Below are 17,155 nucleotides of genomic sequence, written 5' to 3'. Positions count from 1 at the left end.
TTTTTTTTTGCTTCTGCTAATTTACAGAGAAACATTAATTTATTTTTATCTTTCTCCTATTCAAAATGATCTGATAATTGCAGTTATCCTAAGAGTAAAAAAAACACGCTGGAAGTAGCAGGAAACACTTTTCATTTTCAGGCATGAGAAGGAAATTACCTGCACACTCTTGTGAAGCATTCACTGTTATCTCTGCATGGTGCTCCAACTGGTCTTGAAAATCCCCTCCAGAAAGGTGTCGTTCTTTTTGGCCTCACAAGATGAGCATTTTCTGGATGCAGTGAAGCACAGTATACCTGAAACATAATTATAATCTGGCTATGATATGAAGCTGAAATCTGTTTGAACATCCAGCCCTAGAATTCTCTTCAGACTTGTTTCAAATCCTGTCATTTCTGCATGAAATTTATAACCGCTTACTCTTTCTGTACAAAAATTAATCAAGACAATTATAATTTCAAAACTTGCCTGTCTCACAGAAATTCACATAACTTACATCTTAATGTCACCAATTTTCCATACTAATTTATTGACGGTATTTGCAGATTAGCTCAATTTTGAAACTCTTGTACAAAAAGAAAAGGCAAAATCCAATATATGAAACAAAATCCAAACTGTTAAACAAATATACATATACAAAGCTACTTATCACAATAAATTTCCCTGGAGCATAAGATGTCTTGGTTGTCATCAGTCTCTTTCCCAGAAAAGCCAGGGTTTGTAGCTTATCAAATAAGCCAATGTGATAGAAATTTTGAGAAGAATGCCATTCCAAAAAATGGAAACCATAATGCAGAAGGTTTGTCCCCATGGTCTCTGAAGATGACATTAAGGGAAGAGACCTTGAGTAGCCCACCCTTCCTGAACTTACTGGGTAAGCAGAAGCCATTGGAAACGGATGTAATTCCTTCCATTGAGGAAGAAGTCCAATACTGAAATAGTAATAGGATATTCCTGGATTCTTGATAATGGCCCTTCTGATAACAGACATCTCTTAGGCATGATATATATATAGAAATACATTTGCCTTACAATTTTGAAATTCAAATGCCAATTACGTCCTTACCTGAAAAAGTAGGGCTGAACAAATTGAGAAGATTGCCAAAGCTTTCAAACCCTGAATCATCTTTGGATCCTTTTGGGCCCATCAATTTTTTTCACAAAAGGGAATGAGTACACTTGAACATCCTTGTTCACCTTTTATAGATACAAGTTCCCATTGCATCACTCTTCCAGCTTATTCAAGGGACAAAGATCACTTTAGAGACACAAAGATTTAATAAGTTAATGTCTACTAAAGTGATAGTCCAAGGTCTGTCCTATAAGCTAAATATATTTATTTTTCAAATACTTGTACCTTGATCAGTATATGAAACATGCCAGCTGTTCCTTTTTAAAGCCTAGAATTCACTCTATTTCGTGTACTTGTAAGTGGGTCAATGGTCAAAGCACAAGAAATAAAATTGATGCTGTTTTCTCATTGTGTTTTAGGCTTAACTACATAAGAAATAACTACCTATTGCATAGCAAGAAAAAGAAAACAGATTTTAAAAAATCTCTATAGTGAGTGGTGTTTATTCATTATCATCAAATAAATACATAATCATGCATGCATGTACCCACAATTGGAATTGGTAAATTGTAAGACTGATTTCTCTAAACGTTTTTGCTGAATAAAACGGATCAACTCTTAATTCTTCACAGTGTGTGGCAATAATATATTTTTAAACTTTTCTTCAGCAGATAATGGTGTTTAAGTTCAGAATTTGCCTCAATTGTTAATTCACTGGGAGTATCTAGGAAAACTTCAGCATCTCAGGCACAGATTGAACTTCATCAATTCTCTGACAACTAAAACGTCTGCAACAATTTAAAGTTTATTTAGTATTTTACATTTATTTTCCTTTTTAATAAATTCAGGCAACACTATAACCTACTGTACCTGTACAAAAACATGTCCACAGGAGGTTATGGCAAGGTCAATACTAGTTGTCTGCTTCCATGTGCATTTGGCTTAAATTTTCCCAGTCCAACATCAATAAGAAAATTAGCAATTATTGGACGAAAATTCATTTGCAGAAACGGAAATTATTGTACAATGCTATGTCCAGATTTTTTCTGTGTGCTACTATTTATAAGATATTCCAAAATACCGGTACTTTGTTTAAAGTGTAAAATGCTTGTTTTTAGAGATAAATACTTTAAAAAAGACTCTAAACCCATTGCCCCCTATATGTGTGCAAGAATTGCAGTATCCAAGATTCTCGGAATGGTTATAGACATGACACATCTGGAAGGCACCAAGTTGGTAGGTGAATAAGTCGTTCTATGCATCTAAATTGCTATTGCATGACTATTGCAAATAAAAACAAACATCAAGAACTTCTGGGATGCGGGTGGGATGTATTACATTTAGATAGATAGATAGATATTTTTTTACAAATTCACCATCAGTCAATTGCAAAAGGTAGCTTTACTCAGAACAGCTCACATCCTCCGACGATACCTCTTAACACCATCGCACATCAACATCTGTCTATCCAGGGTTCTTAGGAAGGACTGGATAGCTAGATTAAAATGCCAAATCCAGTCTGAACATCTGACTGACTATAAGACAAACCATTTAATAATTTTAATGATGGAAACACCATCAAAGCCATCAATACCTAGAGACAACAGCCTACACAGGTGGAATTAACCGGACACAAGCTGAACTGGACAGCTTGGATCGAAAAACAAGAAAATTCATGATTATTCACTATGCATTATCCCTGCAGTAATATTAATAGATTATACCTGGCCCATAGAAATGGAGGCAGAGATTTACTTCAAGTTGTTGTTAAAGAAAAGCAATCATTCGCTGATGTAAAGAATCTTCAAAATCAAGCACTGACGCAACTTAAAAATTGGAACTTACTGAATGTACAGGAGACAAAACATGAATATCAAAATGATATAATTAAAAATGATATAAAAAAACATGCATAGCATTACACGGCCAATCTCTGTAAAAGATCAAGGAAAAATGTATAAAGGTAAACCTGGAAATTCCTTACAATAGGAACATTGAAAAAAGAAGGCGAAGGCTTGATTTTGGTTGCTCTAATGCAAGTTATTGTTACTAGTGCAGCCCAACGCCAGAACTAAAAAAATCATCAAATGATTTAAAGTACAGATTTTGCAAAAAAGCAGAAGCAGCGATAAATCATATACTCAGTTTTGCAAGAAGATCACACAGCTGATTATTAATAACAACATAACACAGCTGCCAAAATGATTCACTGGAACATCTACACAAATTATCATGTGCTGCTAAGGAAAAATTGGTGGGAACAGATAGCTAAAAACCAGCAGTTTAAAATATTGTGGAATTTCTGAATACAAAATGATAAAAGACCCACCAAATTTAATTGTGTAGATAAAAAAAGAAAGTGTAGATAATTGACATGACAATACCAGATGATAGTATAAGAGAAGAGAAAGAAGTGAAGAAGATCACAAAGTATTAACACTTGAAAATAGAAATGGAAAAAATAAGTCATAAACCAGTTGTAGTGGTCCTAGGGTTATTGGCACACTGGATATAATACTAAGCAATCTTGGACAACACTTAATCTCTAAACACCAAATAAAAAACTGGCAGCTATGATTACACAGTGATGTGTGAAATAATAAATTATATAGACAGAAATAACTTGTTATTGAGTAAGCAGGGCCAGGACCATTCGAAGTAAAGTTACTTTCCCATCACAAATATACAATGACTGAAAGCAAAGGAATAATGATTCAAGCTATGAATCAAGTCCAATGAGAAGAGGCTATCTGAAAAGAATTCACCAGTTCTGGAAAGAACAACTTCCTGAATCAGAAGTAACAGAACAAAGGCTATTAATTAATAATGCAAAATAAAGCATTTGCAGAAGTAGAATTAGAAGAATTGCAAAGGTCTAATCAGGACAAAGAAATTGAAGCTATGCCAGAATAGTTCAGATAGTAGAGGCAAAACAAATGGAGTCAGTAGTAGAGGAAACTAGCATAGCTATTGAACCATTCTCATTTCTAAACCAGCAACCTCTGCTTTTCCCTCAGAAAGAACAAAGTCCTCTAACTAAAAAGAAGAGGAACAGAAACAAATAACTGATTATCTAAAACAACACAAGAATGTTGCCTGAATTGAAGCCTGTTACAAAACCCTAAGCTAGCACATATTAAAAGATGCCAATACTGTAATATTGAACATTAGTACCAGCTCACTGTAAGAAACAAACTAAGCTGTAATAATAACAAGATCTTGGATGCAAAATCAAATGTTGGTTGGTTGGTTCTAAAAATGGAAGATTGGAAAATAAGATCAGCATGTTATGTTCAGATGCAAGCAAGCTAAAACAAATGGAAGAAAAGAAACTAAGGAGGCCCAGTTTGGTCTAGTGGTTAAGATGCTAGGCTAGAAACCAGGAAACTGTGAGTCCCACCTGTGGCATGAAGGCCAGCTGGGTGACTTATGCCAGTTACCCTCTCTCTCAGGCCTAACCACAAGCAGGTTTCTGACTGTGAGAAAAATAGGAGGAAAGAGTATTAAGTATATTCACTGCCTTGAGTTATTTATAAAGTAATAAAGACAGGATAAAAAAAACTAATCTTAAATAAAAGTAAAAAATACTGATCACAAAATGTCATCTAGAAACAAGGAAGATCAAGCAAGCAATGGAAATATTAAAGCAACAACAATGGACAAGAAAATCGGTAGATACAAAATTCAAATTGCACACTATAGGCAAAATTTAAAATGAATCAGAAACATTTCTACCAATCTTTCAATAGAGTGACAGTAATGAATCAGTCAACACCTGAGAAAGTAGGAAGCGTGGTTCTGGGGAGATAACCCCTAGTAATACAACGAGAATGCCGTTTGGATAAAGTAGTGGATAAGAATAAAAGAAGAAGAAGCTAAAATGAAAGAATTTGTAATAATGTCAGGTGAGGAAAATCTAGAACTGATCAGTACCAGGAGAAGGTGAATTGCATGGTTTTTGATTGAAACATCTGACTGGTCTGCACTCAATCATTGCCAAGCAGTAACAGAGGCTACACCCAGCAACTACAGACCATTTGCCTGCTTACTAACAATGATCAAATTGCTAATTGGTATGGTAACTGATGCAGCCCAACTGAAAACAAGCTCTTTCTATCTGAGCAGAAACAAACTGCCCAAACAGCAGAGGGAAAAAATATCAGTTCCTAATTGACAAAATGATTTTGGAAAGCTATTAAGAGAAGGGGGACCAACTTGAATGTAGGTTGGATAGATTACAGGAAGACACTGAAGTCAAGAAGAAGGTTAGTAGTGATGCATTGAAGCTAGAACATCATGAAGGCTTAATTAATACCAAAGATACCAAATTGGCCTATAAGAAAGACCAAATGAAGAATGGAAAAGTAGAAACAGAAAAGAGACATGGCAAAGCATAATATTACATGACCACCACTTAATAAAGCTAGTAGGCAAAACAGAAAACCACAAGACCTGGCAATAGCTAAGAGTGAGAAAGGGGGCTAATCTGATTGCACAAGACAAAGCCTTAAGAACAAATGGCATACAAAGCCAGAATTGAAAAGACAACAACAGACAGTACAGTACATTATCTGTGCAAAGAAACTGAAGAAACAGTGAACCACTTAGTTAGCTGCTGCAAGAACACATTAACTGGTTACAACAACAGCATGATAAAAGCAGCAACAGCAGCACATTGGAATATCTGCAATAGATACTACTTGCCTGCAAACAAAAAAATTGGTGAGACTAAAAAATAGACAAAGTAATAGAAAATGAAGAAGCTAAAGTTCTGTGGTGTTAGAATTCAAAGAGACAAGCATCTGCTGCACAACACCCCAAACTAAGCAATTGTTGATAAAAAAGACAAAAAAGTCTGGATAATGGACATTGCAGTACCAGTGGAAACACAATAAATGAGAAATATTAGAGCACAAAGTAGAAAAATCTACATAGAGAAGTAGAAGAACTCTGGCAAAAGAAAGCCAAGATAGTGCCAATAATAATAGGTGCCTTGGATACAAATTCCAAGACACCACTTGAGTGGAGCATCACTTGAACACCATTGGCATTGACAAAATCACCATCAGTCAATTATAAAAAACAACTTTGCGAGGAACAGCTTACATCCTGCTGCAATATCTTTAATATTATTAAATAACAATGTCTGCCTATCACAGGTTCCTTATTTTTTATTTTATTTATTAAATGTTTATGCTGCCACCCTTATAAGGTGACTCTAGGGAAGAGTTTGGTAGGTGGATAATGCCAAATACAATCTAAAAATTTGCCTTATACAACAGCAACAACAACAGCAACAACAACAACAATAATAAATATAGCTATGTATTACACTCGAGTTCATGGCTGGGACTATGGGACTTCTGTAGTACTTAATCATCCTACAAAAACCAAATGCTTATTGATGAAATATACTAGCCCTACATTTTAATTAATCTCGTATGTTAAAAAATAATATTTCTTTCACCAACTCCACAAAAAGCCCAAACTTCTATAACATTTCACTTCATCTAAGCAAAAAGTGTTCATACAGTAGGGAAAAATTTCTCTGAATCTGGCACTGTGCTTGCTTTGTTTAATGTTTTCTGTTTGCATGTACAGTAAGTACTGTTTGTTCTAAGCAATTCACCAAATCTCTTAGAAGCTAATCTTAGCTTGTTTCAAAATACTTTTCACGGAAGAGGTAATTTGGCTTGTCAAACAGGACTTACAAGAGCAGAACTTGTCTAAAAGCTGCACACAGAGAGAGCACAGACCATTTACTTCATTTAGGTGCCCAATAAAATGTTCTCATGTGTCTCAGAAAAATAAGGGCCAATGTAGTCTTTGAAAGCAAATGTGGTGTAGCAATAAAAGAGACAGCTTAAGAAGCAGCCTCATGATTTTGCCAAAGTGCTTTGTCACTTTAGCATGAGATATTTCACTTAGCTAGGGATCGTTTGTAGAGCACCTTTTTTGAATTGTTGGCACAGCCCTAATGTGTACATTTCAGATTATATAAGATATTGACAAATTGCTTGGAGAACTGAAACTTAAAATCATCTGAGTTGTCCATGCTACTTTATCAGTTTGGACCATGAACGTTTATGTACTTTATCCTAGAACATGGCTGGCTATCCAATTAATTACTTCAAAGTGGGTGCTATTGAAAGAGAAAACTAAAATCTTGATGTGAAGAAAATTATGATATTACTTAACCAAGGTGTAACTGCTGGGATAGGAAGATTTTTTTTAAAATTTATAGCATCCTATAATATTGTGTATGCATATGCACATACACACACATGGCATTATTAAATATAGTGAATTGTCATGTTATAACAACAGAATGTGACTAATCTTGCCAACCTGCTAAGTTCCATGAAATACTTAAAATAAAATATGAAAATCACTCATGTCACGGATGAAGTAAAAATCATACGGTCAGAAAAAAATCTTCAAAGCTTTTTAGCTCAACCAACACTTAAATTAATTGATGTCCTGAAGTTAATTTTAGCACTTAGGAATTTAAATCTTCAATTTAAAATGCAAAAATGTCATCAGCTAATATCAACTTTCCTGACAGTATATAAAAGATTACTGCATTGAAGAGAGACTTTCTCGGTAATAATTCAGTTAATTTGAGTGATGAAATAACAAGAAGTAATAAATATTTACCTAAATAAAGTTCATAGGTAAACATTATGCATTTTTCTTTTGCCAAATGAAGACCTTTTTTTTTGGAACCAATGAACTATTAGGTAAACATGGAATCTCAGCCTACAGGGGCAAAAAGCATAGATCCCATGAAATCTGTCTTTCCCAGACTCAAAAATTAAAGTTCAAGTAAACAAAGCACAGTCAGTTACTAACTAAAACTAAACTGAGCTGCCATAATGGATTGTTCCAAATTTCTTCTGCTGTCTATTTACCATTCTGGAACTTAACATATAAATGTCTCTAACTTTACATATGAGTTTGCAGTTATCTGACTTAAAGGAAGAATCTCCAGACAACTAAAAGTACTGTATTGAATCAAATACGATTCCATGAAATAACCAGGTTCTATTTACTGACTTACACTCTGAACAGAAATATTCTCATACCTACTGTATGTACAATGCTATACTCACAGGTATTTATGTCATCTCACCTCCTTTTGTCAACCATATAATCCCATTTTTTAAGGTCACCTATTTTCCTTCTTCTGCATCCATATTTAGTTGTTTACTTCCTTACTACATATAGATCCACCTACTGAAGATGGCTCCTTTACATAAAAACATCTGAAGTTACAAACAAAATGCAATAATGAAAACATAATAGAAAAAAACGAAGTTAAAATTACTGGCCTACATGCCAGGCAATGCTTAACTTCAAACGTGTATTGAAACATCTATATACAGTAAATCTTTTAGTTTTCTTGAACATTAATCACATCAAGATCTTTAACATAGATCTGCTTCAGAGGAGCAGGTTGCCACCTCTCTGACTTCTTTCAAGGAGGAGATCGATTACATTCTCTCCTGCATAATGTGAACAGGATGGATAGATTCTTTACTGAGCAGATGGTCCCACAATTCTCCCAAATTCAAGCATTCATGTTATTATCAGTATTGTATCTTATTTTGACCAAGGTTTTGCTGCTAAAGGTAGGTCTCAACCCTCAATATGCATACATAATATGCACCAATGGTAGTTCCTGAATTTTGTATCTTGGAGCGAAGGGAAGGACGCGACAAGAGATAAGTGAAAGTGACTTTATTCAGCTCATGGTAAACTGCGATTCAACGTGGCGTGGTTCGCGCCAAACATTTATACCCCCGGGTTTGAACGAGGAGCCAATGGGGCGTCGAGTAGCTCGACCAATCAGGGCGAGGATTGAACCGGCTCCGCCCGGGAACCAATCAGGGAAGGAGTCCTTTATTCGCGCGCTTGTATTTCCCGCGCTAGTATTCAACACCCCTCCCCCCCAGTCAAAGAGTTCCTTTAGGAAGGGCAAACATAGTCCTGTAGGTAGGCGGGCCGGTGGCGTTCTCGTCCCGATCTTCGTGGCTCCCCGGCGGTTGTCGACGGGGGGGGAACCGCCGGTGGAGGAGTGTCCGTGGTGGGGCGGTGAACGTGCGGCGTGACCCCGAGAGGAGGCGCTGGCCCCGGGTCCCGTGCCCGATGTCCATCTGTCCGGGGTAGCGTCTCCGTGGCAACAGGAGTGTCCGGTAGCGGCCCCGCGCAGTCCAGTTGGGGTGTAGGTTCAGAGTCTCGATAAGGGCTCCGAGGAAAAGAGTAGCCGGTTGGGGCGCGCCTGTCCTGAAAGTTCGCATCGGCATGCCTCCCGTTCCCCGGGTGGAAACGGTCCGTTGGGGAAAAGGTCAACGAGGGTGGCTCCTGGTGTGAGCGGGTGTCTGAGGGGCTTGGGCCGTCTGTTTCTGCGGGAAGGCGACGCCTTAACTGGTCCACGTGGCGCCTCCATTGTGTTCCGTCGGCCAGGGCGACCCTGAAGGAACAGGGGCCGGTCAGAGCTGTAATGGTTGCGGGAACCCACCGTGGATCCCCAGAAAAGGAACGGGCCCATACAGGGTCCCCTAACTTAAACGCGTGGGAAGGAAGGGCCCCCAGGTTGCTTGGCGGATCCCCTGCGTATAGTGGATGGAGCCTGTCTAGGGGGGTCCGCAATCTCCTACCCATCAAGAGCTCCGCGGGACTTTTATTGGTCGTCGGACAGGGTATGGAGTGCTGGCTCAAGAGGTAGGCCGCTACTCTTTCTTGCCAGTCGCCCTGGTCCATGCGGCCCAAAGCTTCTTTCGCTGAGCGAACTGCTCGCTCCGCCCGGCCGTTACTAGCTGGGTGATAAGGGGCCGTGGCCGCGTGTCTGATTCCTTGTTCGGCCAGGAATTCTTGGAACGTGGTGGAGGTAAACTGGGGCCCGTTATCGGAAACTATCACATCCGGTAACCCATGGGTAGCGAACATCTTACGGAGGGCCCTCACTGTACTCTCCGCTGTGGTGGAGGTCATGATTACCAGCTCCACCCACTTGGAGTAAGCATCGACCACTATCATGAAGTTCCGGCCGTGGAAGGGGCCGGCGAAGTCGATGTGTATACGGGACCATGGGCCTCTAGGGATTTCCCACTCACGAGGGGCGGCTGTGGGGGGATTCGGCCTAGAGTTTTGGCAGACCCTGCATCGGCCAACGTAGTCTGCAATTTCCGAGTCTAACAAGGGCCACCACACGTAGCTACGGGCTAAGGCTTTCATTCGCGCTATGCCTGGGTGGTTTTTGTGGAGTGCGGGCAGGATTCGTGCCCGTAGGGCTTTGGGGATCACTACCCTATCCCCCCAGACAAGACAACCCCCGTGGAGGGCGAGTTCGGCTTGTCGCGCTTTAAATGGGCGGAATTCTTCCGCTACCTTTCCCGTGGGCCACCCCCTCAAAACCCATGAAGCAACCTGAGATAGGACGGGGTCAGCCTTTGTGCAGGCTGCAACGTCCGCGGCCGAGACGGGGAGGTCGGATTCGGCGATGGACAGAACAGAGAGTGCGGGCACGTGGGCTGTGTCCGTCTCTGGCAGAGGGCAACGGCTCAGGGCGTCTGCGTGCCCTAGCTGTTTGCCCGGACGGTATAACAGCGTATACGAATACGCCGTTAGGAACTCCGTCCACCGAGTCATGCGGGGGGACAAAATGGGGGGAGTTGGCTTGTCGCCCGCCAGTAGCCCCAGGAGGGGTTTGTGATCCGTGACTAGGGTGAAATTTCTACCATAAAGGTAGTCATGGAACCGCTTAATGCCGGACACTGCAGCCAGGGCTTCTTTATCGATTTGGCTGTAGTTCCGCTCCGTGGAGGAGAGTGTCCGGGAATAGAAAGCTATGGGGGCTTCTGAGCCGTTCGGGAGGACGTGGCTCAGGACCGCCCCTATGCCATAGGGGGAGGCGTCGCAAGTCAGAATTAGAGGCATCCTATCGCTGTACTGGATTAGGACTGCCGATGAAGTTAAAATGTCCTTTATAGCCGCGAACGCGTGCGCTTCACGGCTACCCCATTTCCAGGCCGCTGACCGGTCAAGTAGTCGGTGTAGCGGCTCAGCTAGTGACGCCTTGTGGGGGATAAAAGGGGCGTAGAAGTTTAAGAGCCCCAGGAACGCCTGTAATTCCGCCCTAGAGGTGGGCGCGGGTGCGTTTTTGATGGCGGCAACTTTGGAAGGAGTGGGGTGGATGCCTTGGGCATCAATGAGGAACCCCAAGAATTCAACTTTGGGAACAGCAATTTCGCATTTGCTGCGCTTTAATTTCAGTCCTGCCTCCCTGAAACGTGTGAGGACCTCCCGCAGTGTTTTCAGGAGTTCCGAGTGACTGGGGGCTGCGACCAGGACGTCGTCGAAGTAGGGAACGACACCTGGGAGCCCGTGGAGCAACCGCTCCATGAGGCTCTGGAAAATCCCAGGGGCAACCGAAACGCCGAATTGGAGACGGCGGCAACGGAAAGCCCCGCGGTGGGTGACGATGGTCTGGGCTGTAGCCGCATCGTCGTCTACGGGAAGCTGCTGGTAGGCCTGTGCCATGTCTAGCTTAGCGAAGATGCGGCCCTGTCCTAAGGAGTGGAGTAGGTGCTGCACTACGGGAACCGGATACGGGTTTGCCTGCAGGGCCAAATTGATGGTCGACTTGTAGTCGGCACATATTCTCACCGATCCGTCGGGTTTGACCGGGAGGACTATGGGGGTTTCCCAACGGGCGTGATCTACGGGCTCGAGTACCCCTTGCTCAATAAGCTTATCAAGTTCCGCGTCTACCTTTGCTCTCAATGCGAAAGGAACCCTGCGTGCCTTCAACCTAACGGGAGCGACCTGGGGATCGAGGCAGAGAGAAATGGGGGTACCCTTGTAACAACCCAATTTCCCATCGAACACATCTGCGAACTCGTCTAGGACGCTATCTACGGGGAGGGGAACTACCCTGTGTACCCCTTCTATGGTGAGGCCCAAGGCGGGGAACCATTCTAACCCCAGGAGAGCGGGCAGGTTGTTCCTAACGACTAAAACTGGTAGTTTCCCTTTAAAATTCCCATATTCCACCCGGATGTGGTATATCCCAGCTGTGGGAATCCCATTTCCCTGATAGTCTAGGAGGGAGACCCCGGCGGGGCGCAGCTTTCTCTGAGGGACCCCGGGGCAAAGGCGGGAGAACAAAGCCCAAGAAAGGAGAGAACGGGATGAACCGGAGTCCACCTCCATTTGGCACAGCTGACCTTCGAGCCGGACGGCGGTGCTTATTTTCCGGTTGCCAGCGGGAACGTGGGATGCCTGGTAGACCACGCAGTCGGCGCTGGGGGGCTGGTAGGTTGAGTGGCAGTCCTCGGAGCGCCTCGCGGGACGTGGCTGCTGGCGGCGTTGCGGTGCCTGGCGCTGGTCGCTGGGCTGCATAAACGACGGGGCTGGCAGGAGAGCCCGGCATACTCTGGCGAGGTGCCCTTCTCCTCGGCAGCGGCGGCAGACGGCAGAGCGGAACGGGCAGGCTGCGCGGCTGTGGCGGCCGCCGCATCCGCGGCAAGGTGCGTTTGAGGCTGGCTGAACGGGCGTCGGCGGTTGCTGGGGTGGCCTCCGCTTCGGCTGCATCCTCATTTGCCCTACGGTTTCCTCCTCCTCCTCCTCGTCTTCAGCAGGAGAGAGATCGTCGACGAGGTTCGCCTGGGTGGACGGCCCCGCGGCGGCTTGCGCGGGGGGGTTTAGCTGGAGGCGTTCCATGTCGGCCGTGGATTGCTCGGAGAGTTCGGCCGCTCGCGCTGTTTCCACGGCTTGCATCAGGGTAATCTTGTGATTCCGGAGCATTCGGCTGCGCAATTGCACGTCGCGGACCCCGCACACAAACTGCTCCGCGAGGTTCTCCTCCAGGTCTGCAAAATCACACTGGGCGGCCACTGTGCGCAAAGCCTCCAGGAACTGGCTGATGGACTCGTTGGGCTTTTGCACTCGGCGGCGGAAAGCGAAACGGCGTGCAAAGAGAGAGGGTGAGGGAGCGTAGTGGTTCCTCAGCCTGGACATCAGCTCGCTCCACCCGAGTTTGTAGGCTGGCCTCGGGGCGGCCAGGGCTCTCGCAGAGGCGAACATGGAAGGCTCACAGCAGGATAGGAAGAAGCTGCATTTCTCCTCGTCGGTCTGAGCCTGGTTCTTCGAGGCGATCAGGTAGCACTCGAAACGTTCCATGAAACTGTCCCATGATTCTCCGCTGGCTCCGCCGAATGGCGCGAAAGGCGGAAGCGAAGATGGCATCGAGGTGTGGAGCCGGAGGGGGAGAGAGGAAAGGCGGAGAAAAACTTCGCGTTCGCTGCCGGAATTCTCAGTCTGAAGTTAGCGTTCGAGCTGGTTCAGACGCGGTGGCAGCTGGCTTGCTCTTCTCCGTGGTCGCGGGAATCGGAATCCCACCTTCGTCGCCAGTTTTGTATCTTGGAGCGAAGGGAAGGACGCGACAAGAGATAAGTGAAAGTGACTTTATTCAGCTCATGGTAAACTGCGATTCAACGTGGCGTGGTTCGCGCCAAACATTTATACCCCCGGGTTTGAACGAGGAGCCAATGGGGCGTCGAGTAGCTCGACCAATCAGGGCGAGGATTGAACCGGCTCCGCCCGGGAACCAATCAGGGAAGGAGTCCTTTATTCGCGCGCTTGTATTTCCCGCGCTAGTATTCAACACTGAATAGTCCTCAGGGACAGACCTAAGAAAACATATTGCAGTACCCCAACTGCAAGATAATAAATATGTAAATTTCTAAGCCTGCCGTTCTAAAAAAGGCTGGTAATTTTCAGAACTATCAAAACTGGCTGAAGTTACCCTTGGCCATACTCTTAATCTGCTGCTCTAATTGTAAATTCAATTCCCAAACTGTAAACCTGTTACTTCAGGATAAATGCTATCCCAGAATTAGAATAAGAAGTGGCAGCATGCCAGATAATTTCTGCACAAACAGCCACTCTGCTGGAATTAAACCCCTTATTGCTCCCAGACATCAAGTAAGAACAGCCACAAGATCTCTTACTCAGCCCTGGGTGGAAATATATCAATAATCTCAACAGATACACTGCACTCTCAACATCGTTGTGCATCAATTTATGGGATGATTCTCATTTCCCTTTTCAGTGATTACTTAGTAAAATCCACCACTATGGCCTCTCCTCTTTCCCCACATTACTCGGTTCTGACAACCTTTGAGGTGATGTGGCAAATCTAGGGAACTACCTTTGCACTTTCTATTCAGGTTCTCCATGGCAGTAGCACAATTGTGGTTTTACCTGAAGCAGGTATGTCCTGCATGCTAGCCTAAGACTTGATTGTTTAGGGAACATTTTAAGGTAGACTTCTTAAGTCTAGACTGGTATGCCATCCTCTCCTGGTGTTTTACATCTTCTGAATCACTTCAACATACGTAGTCCCCCCTTCTCTTGCTTTGGTCGAGTCCTCTATCCCGAGCCACTGATACCACCGCTCATTTTCCAAAATCCAGCAATGAATCAAAAGGCCGTTCCTTCCTGCAATCTGCATTTCCCTAGACTGACCAAGTTCTGTTTTGCTTAGTATACATCATGCTTAGATTATCCTAGAATTCAAGTGTTGGAAATAACCCATTGCACCCATGTAAAAGTTATGTTGCTAAGGGAGTGGGGAGAAGAAGCCAGAATCACTGTCAGGAAATTTCTCTTTAGTTCTAGGTTGCTTCTCTTATTGATTAGTTTCCACCAATTGTTTCTTGTCCTGCCATCAGGTGCTTTGGAAAATAGCTTGACTCCCTCTTCTTTGTGGCAGCCCGTGAGATATCGGAACACTGCTATCAAGTCTCCCCTAGTCCTTCTTTTCACAAAACTAGACATATCCAGTTCCTGTAACCGTTCTTTATATGTTTTAGCCTCTAGTCCCCTAATCATCTTTGTTGTTCTTCTCTGCACTTTTTCTAGAATCTCAACATCTTTTTTATATTGTGGTGATCAAAACTGAATGTGATATTCCAAGTGTAGCCTTACCAAGGCATTATAAAGTGGTATTAACACTTCACATGATCTTGATTCTATCCCTCTGTTTATGCGGCCTAGAACTATGTTGCCTTTTTTTGGCAGCTGCTGCCCATTGCTAGCTCATATCTAAATGGTTGTCCACTAGGACTCTAAGATCCCTCTCACAGTTACTACTATTGAGCAAGGTACCACCTATACTGTACCTGTGCATTTTGTTTTTCTTGCCTAAATGTATTTTTTTCACCATTGAATTTCATTTTTTTAGATAGTGCCCAATGCTAATTTACATTTAGTTGGTCAGGACTTTGGATCAATAAGAAGTTCTATACCATCCCAGTTATCTGGTAAGAGCAGTCTCCAAATTTGACATCACAATAAATTCGTTCTCAATTTTCTGTCTTCACTTTACACAAAAACAAGGTATTATAAACTGCTATACTACTGATGCCATACTACTGATGCCTTTTGTTCCTCTGCACTTAGTTCCCTACATTAATATGGAATACTGTGATACTTACAGATTTACCCCAAGCCAAGATGCACCATTAAAATCTAGTATCATTGCTTCACTTCCATGTAACAAAATAGTATTTTATGATGTGTTCGTCTATATTTAAAGGAGGCACAGAAATCAGCCTGTGATTTCAAGATCAATTCTTCTAACAGGCAAAAATGCACGTGCCATTTCTAGCGCATGGCTTCTGATTCATGTTTAACTCAATCATGGTTTAATTTAGATGTCTGACTTTGCACTGAGCCATACTGGTCAGTTTCACTAAGATACCTAAGCCACCAATCAGCCAAGCACATTTGATTTAACATGTTCTACAAACCTAACCTAAAGATTTGGCTTAGATTCTTATCATTCTTCATTGTTTCTTGGCCTCAACAATTCTTTCTAAATTAAAACAAATGCCCTTGCTGCCAACCCAGTCATTGCCTTTGCTTTCCTATTGCAAAAAAACCTCAACCCAACCATTAAAATGCTGAAACTTTCTGCTCATCCTACAATAATATTAAACAAATAAAGCATCCAAACTATATCATTTTGATGCTTTCGGGTCAGAAAGAGCTTGTCCCTCGCAACATTTGGTTATTTAAATAGACTATTTCTTCCACGAGGAGAACAGATTTGTAGTTTAGGATATAAACCTGGCATAGTAACTATAGTCAATGGTATACCATAAATGATCATTGGCACCAATGCTAACTGTGCTTTGGTTTTAAAGTTGGTATTCAACATATTCAGGAAAAGAACAGCTGGTGGAAACTTAACTATGGGACTCAGAGGCCTTGTCGCCATAGACATGGGAGGAATAGTAGGGATATCTTAAATAACTGACCACCCATCTTTGGATTTCAAGCCTCAGTAGCCTCTTAAAACATGATTAATGAGATTGTGGGAGATGTAGCTGAAAACTTTGGAAATATTTGCCTCAGCAGCAATAAATCAACCAGATGACTGAAGGGATAGCTCCGCATTGACAAGGCAACTTGCTGAAGGACTCAGTGCATATTTTATGAGCCGAGGTAGCACAGTGGTTAAATGCAGCACTGCAGGCTACTTCAGCTAACTGCAGTTCTGCAGTTCGGCTGTTCAAATCTCACCAGCTCAGGGTTGACTCAGCCTTCCATCCTTCCGAGGTGGGTAAAATGAGGACCCGGATTGTTGTTGGGGGAAATATGCTGACTCTGTAAACCGCTTAGAGAGGGCTGAAAGCCCTATGAAGCAGTATATAAGTCTAACTGCTATTACTATTGCTATAGCCTAAAAAAATGTTTGATTGCGCTTTACTATACTAATCCACCTGTGATTTAAAACATGGTTTGATTCAGTCCATTGTCCAAATCAAACTCACTATTTTCTAAACTATACAGGGCACCCAAGATCCTGAAAATGTTGCTGACTATCCCACTGAACATTTTTAGTTTCAGCTTGGCAGCCAGTTTTGAAACTCAATGCATTGTAGCATTGGAGAAAATGCCACCTGTTCTTCTAATCCATGCTTACTTTCCAAGGCAATGAAATTCAAACATGCCAATTTCTAATCCCTTCCTGCAATATTCTTCTATTTTCATGCTAACAACCCAGACCCCATC

The 17,155-nt window shown here is 42.8% G+C and overlaps 1 protein-coding gene across 1 annotated transcript; it reads right to left on the bottom strand.

Annotated features, from left to right (window-relative positions):
• Positions 1-66: 66 nt before the first annotated feature.
• Positions 67-1,192, bottom strand: LEAP2 (liver enriched antimicrobial peptide 2). Its single transcript, XM_087709577.1, has 2 exons — positions 1,067-1,192; positions 67-296 (listed from the first exon to the last, which is right to left on the bottom strand). Exons 1-2 carry the CDS (start codon positions 1,124-1,126, stop codon positions 156-158), a joined length of 201 nt encoding a protein of 66 aa, XP_087565703.1. The 5' UTR covers positions 1,127-1,192; the 3' UTR covers positions 67-155.
• Positions 1,193-17,155: the final 15,963 nt, after the last annotated feature.

The sequence above is a fragment of the Thamnophis sirtalis genome, unplaced genomic scaffold (assembly GCF_051295495.1).
Source record: "Thamnophis sirtalis isolate CommonGarterSnake01/CBP01778 unplaced genomic scaffold, rThaSir2_p1.2 scaffold_3, whole genome shotgun sequence".
In the NCBI taxonomy this organism is placed as follows: Eukaryota; Metazoa; Chordata; class Lepidosauria; order Squamata; family Natricidae; genus Thamnophis; species Thamnophis sirtalis.
The sequence above is the reverse complement of the archived record's forward strand: the minus strand, read 5'-3'. Positions and strand labels throughout refer to the sequence as shown.

Coding starts and splice junctions, on each gene's coding strand:
- LEAP2 (XM_087709577.1), bottom strand. CDS start 1,126: ATGATTCAGGGTTTGAAAGCTTTGGCAATCTTCTCAATTTGTTCAGCC. Junction 297..1,066: donor GTTCAGCCCTACTTTTTCAG/GTAAGGACGTAA, acceptor ATTATGTTTCAG/GTATACTGTGCTTCACTGCA.